The 17,230-nt window shown below is 47.7% G+C and overlaps 1 protein-coding gene across 1 annotated transcript in view; it reads right to left on the bottom strand.

Moving 5' to 3' along the window:
• LOC144729707 (E3 ubiquitin-protein ligase HECW2-like) overlaps window positions 1–17,230 on the bottom strand; it is a 109,498-nt gene that overhangs the window by 72,981 nt on the left and 19,287 nt on the right. The window contains exons 3-8 of the mRNA XM_078610148.1: window positions 15,724–16,035; window positions 8,811–8,918; window positions 4,937–5,031; window positions 4,442–4,517; window positions 4,152–4,321; window positions 1,818–1,960 (exon numbers count right to left, since the gene is read on the bottom strand). Of these exons, the coding sequence (XP_078466274.1) occupies window positions 1,818–1,960; window positions 4,152–4,321; window positions 4,442–4,517; window positions 4,937–5,031; window positions 8,811–8,918; window positions 15,724–16,035 (904 nt within the window). The remainder of the gene's footprint in view (window positions 1–1,817; window positions 1,961–4,151; window positions 4,322–4,441; window positions 4,518–4,936; window positions 5,032–8,810; window positions 8,919–15,723; window positions 16,036–17,230) is intronic.

Here is a 17,230-nt window from a genome sequence, read left to right as displayed (position 1 = left end):
TATCGAAAAAAAAATGTACACCCCTCTGTCAATCATCGTGCGTCTCAGTGTGGATTTGTGAACACGCTTTGTAAACAGTACATAAAATAGTACGCGTTTTTAATGTGCTGTTCATATTGTAACAAGCGTTTGTACCAATGTTACTCTACAGAGTCGTGGGTGGCCGCTCCTCTTATCCGCATCGATACGAGCGGTATGTGGGGACTGTGGCTTAACCTATCTGCACAGATGCATACAGACAAGAGAAGTACTATCGAACAGGAGGAATTAACGGTGCAACGCATCTCATCTGTTAAATATCTGCAGGATTGTCATCGATTGATCCTGGCTGCAGACATTGGTAGGTCACAAATAATAATGAAGATAAGAGAGCAGTTTCACTGTATGATGCATACCGTTAGGACAAATAAAGGACTTAAGTCGTGTAGGCAGTTTGAGCAGCTTTGGATAAGACTTATGATCCTGCCCATACCCGAACATGGAGTGCATTCGCTTGTTCAGCTCTTGTGCGCTGCGCTTGGACGACATGACAACAGAATGATCCGTTCATTCGGGACCCCAGGGTCCCGCCATGAGTTTCAAATATACCTTGTGGAATGCAGCATTGAAACCCCAAACCCCAGCAAACAATTTGGTGTTACTATGCCATATTCCCCAAATAATAATAATCAGTTCAATTTATAAAGCGGCCTAAAACAATTGTTCTCAGGGCGCTCTGCAAGGCAAGGCAGAAATAGTTTAACATCAACCGAGGAAAGAGGAAGTGGGAAAGGCGGTTTGGAAATAACTCAAGAGAGAGAAAGCCATTTTAAACAGACGGGTTTTAGTGGAGTCGTGACCTCGAAAGGCAACGAGTTCCAGAGTTCAGGTGCTGCAGTTGCAAAGACGCCGTCATCACCCCAAGTGTGCAGCCTAGACCATGGGACAGTGAGCAATGCACAATCTGAGGATCTCAATGATCTTGATGGAATATTCGTGGCTGAAAGAGGTCCTGAATGTAGGGAGGAGCAAGTCCATTTAAGGCCTTGAATACCAGCAAGAGAATCCTAAAATCAATATGGATACGGACAGGGGGCCAGTGATGGGTCAGCACAGGTGTGATCCTTAAATGAATCGTTACATACACAAGCATGAGTCCTAACATATAAATGCTTTTCTAGGCTTGCTTAAGAGAAGAGTTAATACATTTCAATAAGCTCTCTCTATTGTAGCAATGATTTTAAGACACTGAATATTTCTACCTCTCTGGCCTCTCTATGCGCCGTGAAGAATGGCCACTGTCCCAAACGTCACCTGTTATATACTTTCTCTTTTTAAGGCCGCACAATGTCATTGACAACTGCGTTGAGCTTCCTTGATGTTACTTGTGCTTTTGCACCACTGCCAACGCAGCAGTAGCAGCGCCGTCAACAAATAATTGAACACTGAATAACCGACCACAAATGTCACCACTGCAACTGTGACCGGTCTCCTCGCGATTGAGAGCTTAGAACGAGGGAGGAGACGGCTGTCACTTTGTGGACACGTCGCCCCGTCTCGAGGCGCAAACTCCTGGAGAAAATTTATCTCACTTCAGTTGGCGGTCGACGTTCGAAGCGCACTGCGACCCTCGCAGGAATGGTGGTGCCGCCCCCCCCCCTCCCCGTGACACGTGGATCAAACAAATCACTAGAGACGCCGGTGTATGGCAGCAAAAGCAGTTTCTATGAACGCTGTCACAAGAGGTCACACTTTTGGCACAACGGTCCTTTGCTGGCTGTGTGTGACGAATGACCGACGAGCGCTCGGCAGCAGCACGTGCGTTGCGCTGCGAGTACCCGATGGCGTGTCTCTCGAGCAGCCTCTGCACAGGGATGCCCAGTTTGCCGAGGAAGCGGCGGATGATGGGTCGGCTCTTGGCAAACTTGTCCTTCACCTCAATCTCCAGCATGTCGGTGGGGAGAGCCACGAAGCTGTAACCCTGCAGCGGGATGCGGACACGCAGAGAGACACGTGGGGAGGGGGGGGGGGGCAGCATTACTCAAGCACCTCTGATTAGCACGGTTGGCTACGTACAGTGCAAAAGAAGTCGAATGTACATACATGCCCTTTACATGAGGAAAAGGTGCAAATATGAGCAAACGCGGATGCCGATTGGCAGCGGATACCGACTTTTTGGAAAGGAAACAAATTCCCACAATCCTCGATGGCAAAATTCTACCAAGGCCCGAACAATACAGGAGAATACATATTCTTGGTTCTTTCGGTAAAGTCACGTATAAGGGAAATAATAAAAATATAAAACAATAAAATTCTCACGACGTTTCGACTGCAACACAACCAGGAATATGAATCCCTGCAGTCACGAAAGCTTTAAATAAAGAAATACAGAAGTACAAACATTACAATTTAGATGGAGAGACTGCCATGTTAGCAGCCACATCTTAAGAGCCATCATTGTGCCAGCATCAGAATTGTAGAGCATTGTCAAAACCACGATAACCACCTCTTTCATGCAAAGACTAAGATCTCTCAGTTGGTCCTACACAGGCTGGAGAGACCGAATCGTATCGTGAACACAAAGGGTGGTAGGGTACATTCGAGGGGTGGCATGGTCAGCACCACGGTCGACAGCCTTCGTCTCGTCAGCGCTGATATTCACACAACAGCGATAACTCGGTTCACTCTGAGGCCACCCCACAGATACCCGGGCCAAGTTCATGTTCCAATTGCTACTGGTTTTATGCGTGAGCAGGAGTCTAACCCAGGTAGCCAGGGTCGTATCCACAGCTCCCTTTCGTATACGTACAATCACGCACACTGATTGTATATGGCTAACCAGCAGAATGCCTGTCTGAGCGATATGAAACTTAACGTATGGAACTTTAATGTGATTTTTGGGTTCGGATTTAACAAAGCGCACCACGAGTGGTAAAGCGGATGTTGCAGACTAAGGTCACAATGCAATTTACTCACGACTAAGTTGCGAGAAAATAATTACTCTACGTAACGAAAACACGAAAGCCAGCATCAAAAAACATATCTAACAAGTGTCACGGGAGTCTCATCTGGTAATAAAATACTAGTGATTGAATTTCATATTCTTTATATTTAAGAAATGTTTGAAAATTAGCAAATGAAAAATACATAAATAAACCAAGCAACAATGAAGCGATCGGAATATTTCTTTAAACTCATATGCAGCTATAATTTATATTTACCCCGTATCGCCAGGGCCCTCCGGCCTGGAATGGGAGAGGCCCACACGTTCACAGAATGCACAACGCAGCCATACGCAGGCGCGCCACATGGGATAGACAAACGCATGAGAGCGGATGACGACTTAGAGGTATAAGTACTCTGAGCGTATATACACAGCAGCGCATGCATATGGAAACATAATAATCATAATAAATCCTCGCCAGTGAAGTTTTAGCGAGCAGCAAACACCTACAGCTAGCTGCAGGAAGCGCTTTGACGTAACAGAGTTGTGGTGTCTGGGGTCAAGTCAGAAGTCAGCACGAGAGGACCCAAGATCACAGAACCTCCTTTTCATACAGACACAATAACCCCAAATAAGATGTGGCATACAAACACAAACCGTACATGTGCACAAGTGACAAGACACTGTCTTCATTCTGGCAGACAGAGTCTATACTTTGGCTCCCATCAATTCTGCAGACCAAGATTTGCCATGAAGCCTCGGTAATCCAGGCACAGCCGGGTCATGATGCCAACCGCGGAGAGCCAGTGCCCAGTCAGGACCACTCAAATCACATCTGAGCGTCATGAGTCTTGTCACTCGATCACAGCTTTAACAGTCAATCGGGCATGACACACACGTCTGTGTAGTAGCGTCTTGGCAGGATTTGGTGGGCTGCTGTGCAGGGTGTGGTGGTGTGGTAAGTCGGCCATCATTGCGGTGGTGTAGTGGCTCACTGTGCAGCAGTGTGGAGTTGTGGTGGGCTGGCCAGCATTGCGGTGGTACTGTGGTGGCGTGTTCGAACACTGCTAACATTTCCCGGCAATAGAACCTCACGTGAGCGCGGGCAAGTGGGGGGCTCTGCCGTGTGGGGGTTCCGCGCAATGTTGGCACACGGCGTCGCGGTGGCGTGTGGGCACAGGAAGGAGGGCGGGGGGGGCGGGGATGATGGGGGGGGGGAGTGCGGTACCTCGCCCTGCCACGCGGGGTTGGTGGTGTTGGTGACGATGCCGGAGCGGCGCTCCTGGCCGTGGTGTGGCAGTGTGGGGAAGGTGCTGCGCTTGCCGGGGTGGATCGAGATCTTGAGGTATGGGTCCGGGTTAAAGAACATCCCTTTCTTGAGCGCCGTCGCACGCAGCTCTGTCGCAAGTGGTCAGCGCGCACGCAATCGGGCCGTGTGAGTAAAGACTATTCAAGTGCTTAAATGTGTTGGGCAATTCATCGCCGGCATTCAGCACCGTGCCACCCAGAGGATCCTACCGGAGAGGGAGAAGCTGATGAGCCGACGCGTGTGCTGGCCTGGCTCATCGTCCTCGCTCGTCCCATCCAGGCTGGCCTGCTCGGCACCACCGCACACACACCAAAGACAAAGATCACCCCCGTATGGCCTAAACAGGTCAGCACACATACCGCATACATGCCGCACACGCACACACACACACAACACACAAGCCGCACGTGTCCACCACCAGCTCAGCACACGGCTCACACGCACGTGCACGTATAGCCAGAGAGGCCTTGGTCTCAGAGGTCAAGCGTCGTCACTAACGTGACATTCTATTCCCAGATGGGCAGTCATTTGTCGACTTGCCTTGCGGTTAAGTTCGCATGCCGTGTTGGGGGGCTCAGGAAAGGGCCCGCACCTCCGATTAGTACGGTTGGCTACGTACGGTGCGTAAGAAGTTCAACGTAAGTACGTACATACAAGGGCGTGGTGCAAGCGGTAGAGGGGGCGCACCGGGCCGCGCCGCTCACCGTAGGGTTGGGATTGCGGACGGTGATGCACGGGGTGACCGCGCGCAGCGCCCCGCTCACTCCGTGGTAATACTTGAAGCAGATCTTGGTCTCCGCTGTGTATGAAAAACGAACGAACGAACGAGAGAGAGAGAGAGACCCGCGTCGTCAGTGTCTCGCGTCCCGAGGCGGCAGGGGGAACGCGGCGTGGTCGGTGCGCAAACGCGGCCCGCGCGGAACGAGGCAACCGGGTGCCATTCGGATTGACGGCCTTATGAATCCTATTCGCATTCGAATTACCACCTTCCGTTCGAAAGGCGACGTGTATCGTCTTCGCCATAGTTTATCGTTTACTCCTCGTCTAACGTGCACTTCACGCGGAGCTGCCGGAACGAAGGGGTATTTGACAAAATAACATGGGAATCGACATCAGAAGGTGATAATTGTTATTAACACCCGGATACGAACAAACACGCACGGAGGGCCTCCGTCCATAAGGAACAGTACAAGCCAAAGGCATGGTAAACAAGATAACACCCTCTACAGCGGGGGATGCGGGAGGGAGGCAGTCACCCCACCATTGGAGACCGAAAAATTGGTATTTTATTGATGTTCACCAGAGAAAGTACGTTTAATGTGTATATTTTTTTAAATAGATATGAATGTAGGCCCCAATACAAAATAAAGCATGAAATCTCAGGGACGCCGCCCTTGGAAATGTTATAGATCTGCCTCAGATCCTCTACAGCCACGAAGCCCCTTTTTAAGGAGGCCCTGCAACTTGTAAGAAGGCGTTTCTGCATAACAGCTCTCGGCACAATCATTCGAGTAAAGCAGTAGTGAAAGACTGCACTGATGTTCCCCTGACAATGTTTAAACTTGTTTCACATTATTTGGCACAGTGTTTGGCCAATTCGATGTTGAGGAAAGTTGGCAGTTGTGGAGAGAAACCAGAAAAGCCATTAAAAAAACTCACGCACATGAGCGGAAACACTCAAAGGTGTGCACAGACATGTTCACGAACCCACTTGCTGTACTGCACTATCCTGGCCCCACCTCATCACAGGCCATTTGGTTTGGGAGTTTTGCAAGTCTGCATCAAACCCCTTTGCCTCTCAAGAGCTGCGGTGCATGCTGAGATGTCTCTCTCGAACTCATCTTCCACTCCTCCTTCATTGTGTTTCATAAGCTGCACAGATTGTATTCAAACAAGAGGCTTTCGAGATGCATAAACTCGTGGGCATCAGTGAATATTTTCCTTTCCCCACTGGAGCGCAAGGAGGGGGAGCTTTGTACAGATCCCGCTGGTCAAGGCTGCCTCCCCCACCCCAAACAAGGAATGCCGCAGTGTGACGCTGACAACAGGCTTTGCTTCAGACGGAGATAACGCAGTGGGGGTGAAGCAGAGGGATGGGTCACTGTTAATTAGAACCACACTCGTAGCCTGCAAACCCACAATAACTGGTTTACGATTGATTTTTAGCCTCGGCCACGTAATGATGTGAGCAAATCTGTGTCAATTATTGATTCGTAATATTGGGTGCTAAAGCCCACGTGTTAAGTCCACATTTACTGGGTCTGTGTCACGGCCTACTGTCAAAGGTTGGATCAAAAATACACAACATTTGGCACAAACGCTGTGCAGAGGTCACACATCATTAAGTGATGAATGGCAGTTATCGTAAACACACACCATGCAATGTTCACCCTCACCCATGTATCAAAAGTAAAATTTTAATGTGCAATTTTATTGACGGACTGTGTATTTTCTTGGTGTAGTCTGGGACTGTTCTTGCTGTAGTTTTGCTGCCTTGACCAAGCGTAGGAATTGGTGTACTTATGCAATTTGAAATTATATACTTAATCTTTTTTACGCATTTATTTTTATTGATTTGTTTGTTGTTGTAACTTTCTGAACCACCCCGACAACTCTGAAAAAGAGCTGCATAGCTCATCGGATATCTCTAGGATTAATAAAGATTCTGATAATAAAGATTCTGGTTCTGATTAAACATGTAACAAAGCATACCTGTCAACCCATACAGTTTACCCGTATTCTTGTACAGGGAAATTGAGTTTTCAGGTCCATACGGCGTACAGCCGCTTAAATACGGGCAAAAAAAATCTACATGAGTTGGTGCATCCACATATCAAGCAAGCAGCAGCTTCAGCGTGCAAGATCACAGACTAGTAGCATCATTGACACCAATTATCAAAATAAATACATAAAACAGTTTTTGTCCAGTAACATAATTTGTTACTGCCTATTTGTGTGTGTTTTCCCCTTGTGATGGGACTTTGTAGGTTGAACGTTGAGATTTATAAGGGCAATGGGTGACCAATAAGGTCTGAATTGGTCAGTAATAAGGTAGGCAATGATTAGGGTATGGTAATGTTAATATTTGTACATTACAGAATGATGTTTCACTGATAAAGCCACTTTAAGAAAAACTCTAAAGAGAGGCCCGTGTTTTATTTTTAATGTGCATATGGGCTCAGAGCAGAATGAGATATCAGAAGGAGATGGTCAGCAGCGGGTCCCTACAATGGACGACGATGACCACGGAGAAGCTAGTTCTGGATGAGAACATTTTAAGGTTCTCAGAAGTAAATTTAAGGTCCTATTTCTCACAGGAAAAGTTGATATTAAACGAATAAATCAACATAAAAACGAATTCGGCATGAGAGTATCAACACCTACACAGCATTGTATGTCACGCGTTATCTATGCGAACAATACATATATTGCTAAATACATATTTATCTTCACCTCCATTCGCCTCACCATCATTGACCTGACCACCACTGATCTCCTTAACACGGCTTCGTCATCCCTCTTTGTTGGGGTCTCCTGCCCTCATGCCTCCTCAACACCACCGTCGCTGCCACTTCTTCCCTCGGCCTACCCCTTACTCAATGTTTCAGCCTCTGCACCCCATTAGGCCTTGCCTGCCTGCTCCACGCACTCCACTGCATCGGCCCCATCAGGCTCATCGGCACAGCGCCCGTCCCATGCGCTGCTGGCCTCATGAGTATTGCAGGATGCGCTGGGACCCTCACTGGGACTACACTGGGACCCTCATTGGGACAAATTCCTTCATGGTCTTGCCCCACAATATCATGCCAGGCTTGTATGTTTCTACGTGCCTTCTCGCCCTCTACGTTCACAATCTTGGCTGTCTCTCTCTCTCTTCCTCCTTCTCCTTGCGCTCAATCCACGCTGTCACTCTTTTTCTCTCTTCTCGCCCCCCTTCACTGGAACAAACTTCCCACTCCACATTAAACGGTCACCTTCGCTCACCGGTTTCGGCTCCTCGCTCAAAACTCACTTTCCCTCATAACCTCATAACTGCCACCGTTACTTTTCCCTCCTCATATTCTCATTATATGGCTATCACTCATTCACCATTTATTCAATCCATTCATTAATATTTACTGTCATAAATTTAGCTTTCACTGAATTCACGCATCCCAGATTCGCCTATTGCTTTCTCTCATTTATTTTATTCACAATTTCATCTCCACAAGTACATTTCATATAAATAATTCTGTGTAAAGCACTTTAGATAAGGCGCAAAACCAAAGGGACCCTCACTCGGACTATGCTGGGATCCTCGTTGGGACTGCGCTGGGAATCGTTGAACCTGGGAATCGTTGACCCTGGGCCGCGCCGTGGCATCCTCTTCCCACAGTTTCTTCTCTCTCCCTTGTGACCCTGACCTCAACCACCCCCCCCACTGCCATCTTCCCCCTGAATGTTGCCCCTCACTTATGAAGAGCATCTTGATATGCCCAGAGCATTTTGATGCCAAAGAAATTCAAATGCATAACCGCAACGATGTGGGGGCTGCCCCATGCAAGGCGGAACAGCAGCCGTGGCGGTTGGGGCACTCACACTCGGTGAAGTACGGGCGTGGCTCGATGCGCCACACGATCTGGCCCTTCTGGGTGCCATTCACTCCGCGGTTCTTCGAGTCCCAGAAGTTGCCCGGAGACGTCTCGTCTGCAGTCACACAAACACAAAAAGACAAAGATGCCCTGTAAAGCCTCAACAGCCTGTAGGGGCAAGTGTTGTTAGCGAGTACCTATGAAGGCCGGAACGGCACACGAAGGGGTGGGTGGCCAGCACCACGCCTAACTGCCTTTGTCTCCCCAGTGGCGATGTTTACACACCGCACCAGGTACTCATTGGAGGCCGATATGACCTAGGGGAGGCCCAGGACCGGTTCAGATAATCGTCACTGGTGCTGGCCGTGAGCGGGAATCGAACCCGGATCGCCAGGTTCATAGCGCAGCGTGCTAACCGCTCCCCATTATATAGAGACACACACAGAGACAAGCCAAAACAGGTGGGCACAAGTGCACGCAGAGCTGACATCCTGAAAACGAATTGGCACGACTTTAAACAAAACACACAATGTACTTGGTATTGGCCAAACATCACAAATATTTTTTAAAATGTACCTGCAAATTATTAAAGTGCGATTACATTCCAGCAGGGACCTGCCCTGAAACACTACAGTCTTGAGACTCAGTGAGGCTTTCCTTAATTGGTGGCCAAATGTCCCCAATATGGGACGTTACGTGAACAAGAGTCCTCAGACTCCCGTGAGAGGGTGCTGGGCGAAGTGCATGGACGATCTGGAAGAGTTCAGTTGGCAACCAACAGGCTACGATAACCAATACACTTCGATGTACAGCAGAAGCCCTCTTCACGACGGTAATTGATTCCACATGTTAAAGGTTTAATTATTTCCGAGAGCATCGGAAGTTCCCCTTTTTCAACCAAAAAACACGCTTTGTAATATTTAAACAATGGATATTAGTACATAAAGATACTAACAACATTATAAACACATAATATTAAAATAAACATGGTTAATCAATGCATTAATTAATATTTACTGTACCTACAACACACTGGGCTCTATGGAGGCCCGTCGTTAAGTGATTAGTCGTTAACAGAGATGGTCGTTAAGAGGGGTTCTACTCTACACTACCATAACACTACACTAGTATACACTACACTATACACTACACTACTATATACTACACTATACATTACACATTGGACTCAATGGAGACCCATCGTTAAGTGATGAGTCGTTAACAGGGATGGTTAAGAGGGGTTCTACTCTACACTACTATACACTACATTGCACTATTATACTATATACTACACTATACAGTACACTACACATTGTGCTCTATGGAGGCCAGTCGTTAAGTGATGAGTCGTTAACAGGGATGGTTAAGAGGGGTTCTACTCTACACGACTATACATTACACTATACACTACATTACACTACTATACACTACACTATACACTACACATTGTGCTCTATGGAGGCCAGTCGTTAAGCGACGAGTCGTTAACACGGGTGGTCGTTGAGAGGGGTTCTACTCTAATTGTTTACCTCGTACTTTTGCACATGGGTTTCCTTTGAAACCAATAGACTTGAACCAGCGCAAGTTCAAATCCTGCTACTGAGAATCAGAATCCGGATTTAAAGTGGAGGAATCCGATGAAGCTCTATTTTTCACGGATGTCCAGTAGGGGCACGGAGTCGGAAGGTTACAACCTGGTAAAGTGCAACTCGGTCCATCAGCAGCACAGCGTCAGTAAACGGAGGTTTGGTTGTTGCATGAACGTGTTCCCATGCCGTAGGTTTGTGGAAATGATGACAAGTGGGTCAGGGTTGCTTAGTAACGTGAGTCCCATCCATTGCTCAAAACAGGTCGGGACATAACTTTGACCTTTTCACTTTCCTTCGGAAAATGAAATGGCCCCGGTTTCTGGGGAGAATGCTGTGAAGGCAATAAGCTGGCGATAAATACGTCAATGTCAAGGGTCCTTTCCAAACGTGATTTTCACAATCAATATGAAGTCATTTAAGGCTGCGAATGCGAGGACAATGAAAATAACTCGAGTGTCGTTGGAAGAGCGGAGGTTTGGAGATTTAAAATAAACACATTTCCGGTTAACGACCACGACTGACGTTGGTGTTTATAACAACAGCTACAACAACAACAAAAGCCAATAAAAATGGTTTCTGCAAAAATCCTCCGGGATGTTTTCTGAATGGACTGTGAACAACGCACTCACTGTGGACTTCCCAGCACATTCCCGCTGTGCCCTATAAAGCTCTCTGGATATGGGGAAAGAGCAATGATTTAGAACACACACAGCAGTGCCTGTACCCTGCAGCCAGCCCGTCCTGTGTTGTATCACCCTGCAATCTGAATGGCAAAAGTTCTGGATAAAACAGCAACAAAAACTAAAAACACTGTACAGATACATGATAACATCATCACAAGACAATCGTCACGGAGCAATCACAAAGATCAAACTGGCTCAGGACTTGCTCCGAACTCGGTACCTGTCACGAGCCCGTGCCGCGAACCCGTAGAGTATGTACGCAGGAGGTTTGTAACGATTCGCGGCCGGCCCCGCGGTTTGATCAATCGCCCACAAGCCGGGGATCGTAATTCAATTCAAGCATCGATTCCTTAATGCATCGCTCTGTCTCGTCTGCGCAGCCGTTCTCTTTGTGCGTTTCTCATTCGTTGCATTCATTATTCCAAAGGAAAACTGTGCACGTGTTAGCATCAGTGTAGATGAAAATTATCCGTTCTTACACACACACACACACACGATTTGACGCAAGCACGGCGAGCATAAGAATATATTTTGTTCCATGAACAGAATAATCATCTCATGCTTCATACAGAGTGCAACTGATGTTACCCCGTATTATTATTATTCCGCTTGCTCACCCAGAAAAGCCTCACTGAACCTCAAAACTCTATTTTCAGGAGGGTCCTGCCAAGACTTTGCTGTAGGTGGCGATGTTGCTACTGTGTGTGGTCCCAGATCCCAATGGAGTAATTTGCCGGTAATGCTGTGGCATTGTGACGTTTGGCTGAAACGAGTTATACAGTGTAAGTATATATTTTAGCTATGGGAGGAAACCATGGGAATCTCATGCAGACCAGGGGGAGAACATACAAACACCACATAGAAAGGCACCTGAGTTGGGATTCAATCCCAGAGCTTCTTGTTGCGAGGTACGGGTGTTACCCCTGCAAAACGCTGCGCCCACAATGTCGTTAACAAATGCCTTTGGCTCCAGTATGAGCACAAGAAGCACAGTGTGTTGTTATTCTATAATCACACAACCCCCATTACATCTGTTCCGCAACGTCGCCTAAGGGACAACTGAATGATCTGCGTGTGTTTGCGTTGGGTGGATTGGTTGGGCACCCTTGCTCTAAGTAGTTAACGGCATTTTTATGACAAAGCTGCCCTGCGATAAACAGGACCGTATTGCGGTGTTGTATGTGTCATCATGAATAAGGCATTTTATTCAGGAATACCACTGCATCATCTGGCACATACTTCAACCCTTGAGCAGGAATTTTCTGAAGACAACGACTACGTTACATGACAGTCTTGTTATTTTTGCATTTTCAGAATCCGCAATTTACTTACGTCTGCACGTACCGAGTTGAAGAGCGGTGGGCACTGCGTCTCACACACCACGCGATCACAAAAACCTGGTGACCCGAGTGAAATGCCCGCCTACGGCGAACAACACCGGTGTGCGAGTCACAACTTGGACTGGTCCTGGACACCCCCCCCCCTTCACCAACCAAAACTGACCAGCGTGGTGAAGTATGGCCAAACAACCCCCCGTGATCGACACGGCAGACGGTAGTGGATTCACAAAGGGCTGTAAAAGTGGGGGTTTAATTGCAGTTACCATGACCGGGATGAGACCATCAGCTCGCTACATCCGAGAGCCCAGTTTAAAGACGGGCGGCTGATCAGATTTCAACACGTGGTCTCAGTGGTGCCAGCTCTGTGCTCTCATCTCTATTCATATTTTTAAAAGGTATTTATATTTAAAGGTAATTATATTTAAAGGTATTTATATTTTTCCGAGTACAGTAGACCTCCGATTATCCGCGCTCATAGCAGGGAGGACGGCCGCGGATAATTCAAAATCGTGGACAATCCAAAAAATATATATTTTCCGCCGATATTCTGGTAAAAAAACACGAATACAAGTATAAATTGAAACTCACAAAATAAATGATTGGATAAATCACTCAAAATGAAGCAAAACTGACGATTTTCATTGTTAATCTTTTGATTTAGAACGAATATTAATGATCGAGCGATCGATTCGCATGCTCCTTAATAACACTTTCCTGCTTCAGCACAGAAGACTCCATCTACCAAGTGGATGATAGCAGAGCCACGCCAATCAACCTCCCCCCACTGTTGTTAAGATATGCAACTACTGTACTGTAGAGGCGATCACGTGGATTTGTTTGGTTTAAGCACGTGACTTTTAATAAACATTTCCAAGAAGAACAATGTAAAACAGTTTTAAATTTATTAATTTGGGCTTGAATGAAAATCCATGCGTTATTAAAACATATCCAAAATCTCAGTAGCGCAGTTAATCCGCAAATCGTATAAACCGCACGTGGATAATCGAGAATCTACTGTATAGTGCGATTGTAATCACAATGTAAATTGGAAAGAGTCGGTCGGTCATCGCCTGAACAGAAGAGGAACGTCTTAAAACCCTAAACTTGAACAGGGGCAAGGATTCAGCAGCTCGGTTTAACGGGAACAGAGACAATAAAATAACAGAGAAGAAGCAACCTCCGACTGAGCGCCAGGTCCGTCGTTGGCTTTGACAGGAGGCGTTGCTCGCTCAAGTGGGAGTGCATGTGAAAGGAAAGTAGATTCAGATGAGAGGGGAGAGAGAGGCAGGGGCGGTTCCACAGAGGCTCTTGAAAACGGTGGGTGAGAGTCACCTGTGGATGACTCGAGACTGGACTCGGAGCTAGAGGAGGGATCCGAGGACTGGAGTGGTGACTCGTGTACAGGCACCGGTGATGAGCCAAGGAGAAACTTTGATCAACAAAAATTTTTAATCTGCGACTTCATTGCCTCCCCCCTCCCCCCACTATTTATTTGGTGATAATGCATTGAGCACAAATTACACAATAAACCTCATCATGTTCGCCAATAACACTTTGGCCTGAAAAGAAAAATTATATAATAGGCGACGTTTGAATGAACGCCATTGCCCAAAGCGTTGCCTATTATACACATTTACTTTTCAGGCCGAAGTGTTGTTGACGAACGTGTTGAGTTTTCCGAATAAGAGGAGTTATGTGCAGATGGCAATGCAATCCGTGCATTTATATGTCTTTGCAGTGACATAGAATGGGTCACTAGGGTGCTGGTTACTGGTAGAGAGCGGGATTATGGGTGTCGGGCAAGTGAAATGTGCCACTGGAGCGCGTCGCGCCGGTTGCTGGCAGAGGGTGGGAATCTGAGGACACAGCAGCCGGTCTGCCAGCAGGGCACGTGATAGGCCAGGATAAGGGATTTAGGGTAAAGGTGACAGAGGGGACACGTGGGGCAAAGCCCAGAACCTTCTGGTATGTTCCAGAAGGGGGCGTGGCCAAGGGCGGAGCCAGGCCACGCTGGGGAGGATAAAAGGGAGGTCCCGACGCTGGGTCGGGGCTGTGGAATTAAACTCGTCGTCTACGCAAGTCTTCGTCCCCGTCTTTACCTCCTCGGCGTTGTGGGTCAGGCAGCGTGCCGGCCGTCCTGACCCGTGTGTAGTTATCCCCTGTGCCTGTGGAAGTGTAGAATAAACGTGTGTGCCTCCTACTTACTACTAGTGTCTCTGAAGTGACTACTACATATTTATAAGGGGCGCTCGGAGGAGAAGTCGTTGAGACTCAGATTAAGAAGGTGTGTGTATATTTATTGGATGTGAGGTTCAAGCTTCATATCCATCCGCATACAATCACTTTTAACCAGGCACACATGGTTTGAAATGCCATTGTAATACTAACCTCGTTTTGCTGATTTCTTATGTTTAAAGTGAGTTGATCCCATAATAACTTTGCAAACCAACTTGCTCCGACAGGCAAAATGTTGCCTTATTCGTAAAAAAAAACTGAAATTGTCACTCCGAGCGCACTTTTCTGTAATCTTCATTCCGTTCCTATTTAATTGCCGCGTCACTTTTGACACCGCCTCCCCCGCACTCTGACATCAGCAGCGCGATGTCACTCGGGCGCGGGAAGCGAGCGGCGATTGGCAAGCGCTCTCAAAGTATATATTTTTTAAGTATTTATAATAAATATAATAACTACAAACTCGCAGTGTCACTCCGAGAACACTCTTCTACAATTTATGTTCAAAAAGTCCTCGATTAAAATGTCAAGAATGGGTTACTCTCTGTGCCATGACTTAACGTGAAGCAAATTACTTCTTTTTCTTTTCAAATTTTACGGATGTGTAAATTGAGCGTAATTGTAGGGCCATGCCACCACTAGCGCACTCCTTGTTCCAGTGGCTTGCGGTTTGCATTCAGCAGGCCACCCTAGTCATTACTATAAGTGTATTAACTGTAATGTACTATGCAATGTCTGCGTTTATATTAACTCCTGACGTCAATCTCAAAAGAGCAGGCCATCGTGTGCCGGCGTTATGCTCCATGAACCACAGATGACTCAACTGGGATTACAGAGCAGCAACATCGCCCCCTACTGCAAAACTATTGCAAACCGTGTCCGTGAAGCATGTATGTATGTTGAACTTCTTTCACACCGTACGTAGCTGGCCGTGCTAATCGGAGGTGCGGGGTGCGGGGGAAGGACAACAAAGCATAGCGTCTTCTGCGTGATAGCGTCTCACTGGTAAGATTGCAACTGGTAAGATGGACCCGTTGTAAGAGTTAATGCGAGGGGCGCCACATCGCAGGGCTCACCGATGCTGTAGAGGCCGATCCAGTCGGTGGCGTCCACCTCCTCCTTGATGTCCCACGAGATGACGAGGGGCCTGGCCTGCCCCACCGAGTAGTCGCAGCTGCTCGCCGTGAGGCTGGAGCGCGAGTCGGAGCTCAGCAGGTCAGTGTCGCTGTTGGCACGGACCACGCCGCCGGAGCCCGGCTCGCCCAGGCCCGGGTGCAGCTCCCCCGGCGACAGGGGCCCACCCCCGGCCAACGAGACGCCCGCACGGCCACCCTCGGGGGACAGGCCCCGAGGGCCATCCGACACGAGGCCCGCAGCACTGCCACCTCCTGCGCAGAGTTCGGCAGTACCCGCATGGCACAGCAGCAGCAATAACAATTATACAGTGGAACCTTTGTGCCACTGCTCGACCCAAGCTGTCACCATTTGGCATTCTCTGGTCTAACACGGGTGGGACAAATCCATAAAGGAGGCTGTCTCTGGTGTAGGCCAATTAGTTTCAAGGACAATGCATACATCATTAAAGTATCTATGTTTGCAGGTATTACCACAATCGTGTGTGGTTAATGCAGACGTGATGCCATGTGATGGGTATCTATTTGGTGTCTGAACATTTTAACGCCTGTATTCTTGCCAGAAAGGGTATAAATAACATTTACATATTTAACCAGCAAAGCCACACTGAATTAAAGACTCTTTTTTTAAGAAGTGTCCTGCATTGGGATATTTGTCCAACACCAATGACATTGTATGGGGGCTTTTTAGCAATGGGAAAAAAATTGTAGTACGTGGAAAAAAATCCCACGCAGAACGGGAGGAGAGAATATACACACTCCATGGAAAAAGGTGCTTGAGTCAAGAATCAAACCCAGGACCTTGCTCATGTGAGGCGCAAGTGTTACCACTGCGCCTTCAAACGAGTACACATTAGGAGGCATAGTGACTCGGGGAGCTAATGATGTGTCTAATGCCTCTTAAATGGGGGGGGGGATTGAATTACAATGATAGCTGATTCTCAATTAATGAGGTGCAATCATGCCCTGATGCACGGGAGGACTGCAAGCGCTGAACAAAAACGTCGACGTAAACAATCTGGAAAACATGGAACAAAGGAAATCTCAGTGACAGTCTCAAGTCACGAAGCCAGACATCAGCAAGCAGACTGCTCCCAACTTGGGATGAGGATTGGCTGAATGAATCGATATCTCATTCTCCATTATCCACGCCACAGCGGCAATGCGAGCGAGCGGCGGTCGCTCTTGGTTGAAGGCGATGTACCTTAACAGAGCAGCAGGTTATAGTCATATTCAATAGCTGCCTGTCAAGCAACAACAACTGCTGCCCGGTCATGACAAAAGAACGTCGTCTCCCTGCACCCGCAAGGAGACGAAGTTTCCCGTTTCATCGTCACTCTTGAATGACGCAGCTCGCGTCAGCAGGCAATGCAACGCGTCGGCTTGAGGCTGGCGGAATGTGACGTGACTAAACAAAGTTGCAAAGCGTCGCCTCAGGACTGGGACAACA

This window comes from Lampetra planeri, chromosome 2 (genome assembly GCF_965212315.1).
Source record: "Lampetra planeri chromosome 2, kcLamPlan1.2.h2, whole genome shotgun sequence".
In the NCBI taxonomy this organism is placed as follows: Eukaryota; Metazoa; Chordata; class Hyperoartia; order Petromyzontiformes; family Petromyzontidae; genus Lampetra; species Lampetra planeri.
Note: the sequence above shows the minus strand (reverse complement) of the source record. Positions and strands in the feature narration are given on the sequence as shown.